General features: G+C 41.0%; 1 protein-coding gene across 1 annotated transcript in view; it reads right to left on the reverse strand.

Annotated features, from left to right (window-relative positions):
• The window catches only part of cplx2b (complexin 2b), a 31,062-nt gene that overhangs the window by 2,099 nt on the left and 26,924 nt on the right, over window positions 1-2,039 (reverse strand). Inside the window, exon 3 of the mRNA XM_014030134.1 lies at window positions 422-597. Coding sequence (XP_013885588.1) covers window positions 422-597 — 176 coding nt within the window. The remainder of the gene's footprint in view (window positions 1-421; window positions 598-2,039) is intronic.

Here is a 2,039-nt window from a genome sequence, read left to right on the forward strand (position 1 = left end):
CTGCAATGATATGCTACATGGCAATGCACACTTGTTTTTACATCGTAAAAACCCATGTCTAGTTTGTCTTGTTAGTCTGAAAATTTGACTCAAATCAAGTCTAAATTTCTGCCAGTGGAGTAAGAAAATTTTACTTGGTAAGATTCTTGAAATAAGAAAAAATTGAGTCAAATCAAGTATTTCAAGAAGTCTTACCAAGTAAAATTTCATAGTTTCTCCAGGAACTACTCTAGTTGTATTTGTTATTTCTCAGCTTCTGAAGCAGATATGGAGACAAACTGACAACCTTTTTGGATTTTATTTACTCTTTACAACAAATTAGTGTTAAAAATGTTCAGATGGGCTCAGGTCCAGTCCCTTCCTCCGTTAAATCATCTTTCATAATCCTGAAAACCTCTAAATGAGCTCAGGAAATCGTTACCTTGTCCCTGATGGTCTGCCGTACTTTTTCCCTCTCGGCCTCCATGCGAGCGTGTTTAGCCTTCCTCTCCTCCTCCTGCTGCCTCAGCGCCTCCTGTCGCTCCTCCTCCTTCTTGGCTGCATCCGGATCCTTCTCCTCCTCGCCCCCCAGCATCTTCCCCATGTCTTTGGTGGCTCCTGAGCAGAAAGTCAGTTTGCAGAGGATGAAGTGTCTCTTTAAATGAATAAAAGTTGAGTTTCGTGCAGGTTTCAGCTGTAATAAACCAGGTTCTTTCCTCTCCTGAACGTCTTTCTGAGCGACAGGAGCTGCGACTCCCTGCAGCACATCAATACTGCTGTTGTTGCCTCGCTCCGGTCGATCGTAAATACACGACCACCTGAGAGCGTATGAATTATGGATTGTCCAGCAGAGAGAAAACTTCATCTGAGGATCGATCTGCTGCCCAGGCGCTGGAGGAGGACGGCTCGGCTGGTGGCCCGCTYCTCCAGCAAACGCTTTTTATGAAGACCCAGCCCGAAAACAGGCTGAGATGGATCAYTTCTGGAAACGTGAATGAAGACCGGGGGAGAGGTTTGTGTTTTCTGAAAATTAAAGCCCTGAAAACATGACGCAGCCCTGTCGGACTCTGACACCAACCTCAGGTCAGGACTGTAAAGGAGCCATGAAAAACATCAAACCAGAGAAACTGGAGTCTGTGAGACGTGCTGAGTGACGAATGACTCGGCTCAAAAAGCTCAACTTCAGCCCTTAAAGTTAAAACAAACTAACAGAGGCAGAAATGTGCAAGAAAGAAGCTAAAATGAGCAGAAGACAAGCTGCCACGGCCTCAGCTCCAACGCCATGATTACTCTGGAGGCGGCAACAGGTGCTTCGTTTCCTGAACGCACTTCTGACTTATTGTTTGGAAAAGTAAATCATTCATTTCTAGCAACAATAATAATAATAACTAATAACTTCTTACAACTTAGCTGCAAACGAAAAATAATCCAATCWGATTTTACAAGTTTCAAAATGTGGTCAAAAAATCATTTTACCACAACGTCCCGTCGTCACAGCGGACATTTGACAAAAAACCGTCCTCACCACAGCGTGGTCTTAACCACTGAAATTAACCTAAAGATGAAATAATTCTAACATTTCCAAATTTAATCATTAAACTGCAGATTTATGTTACAAATTAACTCAAGTACATTCCAACTGTGAAAACAACAACAAAATTACATTTATAATTTTTACTAAATTTCAAACATAAAATGGCCACAACACGAGCTAAAATAAGAAGAACGTAAGCTAAAATGGGTAAAACAAGTTAAAATGAGCAGGAGAGGCTAAAAAGAGCAGAACACAAGGTAAAATACACAGAAAGAAGCTAAAGTGAGCAGAAAACAAGCTGAAATTAGCAGAAAGAGGCTAAAGTGAGCAGAAAAACTAAAATACACAGAAAGAAGCTAAAGTGAGCAATAAACAAGCTAAAATTAGCAGAACGAAGCTAAAGTGAGCAGAAAACAAGCTAAAATAAGCAGAAAGAGGCTAAAGTGAGCAGAAAACAAGCTAAAATAAGCAGAAAGAGGCTAAAGTGAGCAGAAAACAAGCTAAAATTAGCAGAAAGAGGCTAAAG

Source organism: Austrofundulus limnaeus, unplaced genomic scaffold, assembly GCF_001266775.1.
Source record: "Austrofundulus limnaeus strain Quisiro unplaced genomic scaffold, Austrofundulus_limnaeus-1.0 Scaffold1004, whole genome shotgun sequence".
NCBI classification, from domain to species: domain Eukaryota; kingdom Metazoa; phylum Chordata; class Actinopteri; order Cyprinodontiformes; family Rivulidae; genus Austrofundulus; species Austrofundulus limnaeus.